General features: G+C 71.3%; 1 protein-coding gene across 1 annotated transcript in view; it reads right to left on the bottom strand.

Moving 5' to 3' along the window:
* Positions 1 to 56: 56 nt before the first annotated feature.
* Positions 57 to 1528, bottom strand: part of CCDC57 (coiled-coil domain containing 57) — a 4670-nt gene continuing 3198 nt past the window's right edge. Inside the window, exons 5-6 of the mRNA XM_012734739.1 lie at positions 342 to 451; positions 57 to 117 (exon numbers count right to left, since the gene is read on the bottom strand). Coding sequence (XP_012590193.1) covers positions 57 to 117; positions 342 to 451 — 171 coding nt within the window. The remainder of the gene's footprint in view (positions 118 to 341; positions 452 to 1528) is intronic.

Raw genomic sequence — 1528 nt, 5'->3', positions numbered from 1 at the left:
GCTGGCCGGGCGCCTCTCTGCCAGAGCCACCCACGAGCCAGGCTGCGGGGAGGGGGCTACCGGCTGAACCCCGCATCAGCAAGGCCGGAGGCCACGGTGCTGGGTGGGGGCCTCTTTCTGGGGAGGCAGAGGGGTCCCCTGACTGTGGCGGTGGGGGCGGGGCCCTGCACCACTGTGCCAAGGCCGGCCCCCCCACTCCTGCAGCAAGCAAGTGCGAGGCCCCAGGGCCCGGCCGCACAGCCCCGGGCACCGGCACCCCCAGCCCTGCTCCTGTCCCCGCTGCGCCCGCCCAGGCTCTCAGTGGACCCGCCTGTCCTGCACCCCTGCACCACGGGCCGCACCCCAGCTGTTCCCCGCACGGGTGGCCCATGTGGGGACAGCGCACGGGGCACGGGGGTCCTTGTCCCTTCTCTTGCCAGGGCTGCGAGGAGCCCTCGGGGCGAGTGGGGTGCTGGAGAGCACACCCAAGGTCACTGCGGTTCCAGGCGCCCTCAGAGACAGCTGTGGCCGGTGGGGCCCAGAACCGCCTTTCTTCCTCCGAGCCCGGGGGCTGCTGGCCGGGGCTGCGCCCCCACTCCAGGCCCCAGAGGCCCCGGGGCTCGGCAGAGAGGCTGGCTCACTCCCTCTGGCCTCCCTCTGGCCGGTGGTCGGACCTGCATGCTCTGCGCGGTGACCACTGGCCCTGGGCCTCCCCGGGAACAGGGCGTCCAGGCTGGGCAACTGCCCTGTGCTGCATCCGGTCCACTCCGACTCCTAGTTCTTGCGGACGCCCCGGGCACAGGCTGTCCCTGCAGCATCCTGCACTGGCCTCTACGGCCCGCTGCACACGAGCGACCCTCTCAACTCCGCGGGCCTCGCTCCCGGCCTCTGTCCTTAAAGACTGAGCCAGGGCCCTCCCGGGTGGCCAGCGGGCTGGAGCGCAGCATTACCAAGCCACTGCAGCATGCTCGGTCGCCAGCAGACCCCTCCTGTCTCCCCGCTGCCCCCTCAGCAGGGGGTGTCAGTGGATCTGCTCCCCACTCTGTCCCTGGGGAGTCCTTTCACCCACACACCTCTGGACACACCCCAGCTCTCGTCTCTTGTGTGCATAATGAATCAATCTTTAAAAAAGCAACCCCAGGGCCAGCACTGGCCCGGCCACAGCAGGCCGGCGCAGACCCGTCCAAGTGCCCAGGTGCGGAGGCACCTGCCGGCATGGCCAAAGGGCCTCTACCCCGCTGAAGCACCGGGCGGGAGGACGCAGAGACACGATGCACCGGGACCGTGGGCCTTGGCGCCCCCAAGGCTCCACGCAGTCCACCGCCCGGCCTCCCCAGCCACAGGCCCGCAGCGGCCCCCACCTCCTGTTCCAGATCAGGCCACAGCGCTGGACACGCCCTCCAGGCTCCGTCCTGCCGGGGCCTCGGGGCAGGACTCACAGGGCTCTGCGACCTGCGGGGTGCCCTCCAGGCTCCACTGGCCAAGCCGCTGGACATGCACCGCGCAGCCCCCAGCCGCCCCCAGCCCTGGGGTCTTCCCCGGAACACAC

This window comes from Condylura cristata, unplaced genomic scaffold (assembly GCF_000260355.1).
Source record: "Condylura cristata isolate star-nosed mole 26May11 unplaced genomic scaffold, ConCri1.0 scaffold00068, whole genome shotgun sequence".
NCBI classification, from domain to species: Eukaryota; Metazoa; Chordata; class Mammalia; order Eulipotyphla; family Talpidae; genus Condylura; species Condylura cristata.
This window is presented reverse-complemented; position numbering and strand designations above follow the sequence as displayed.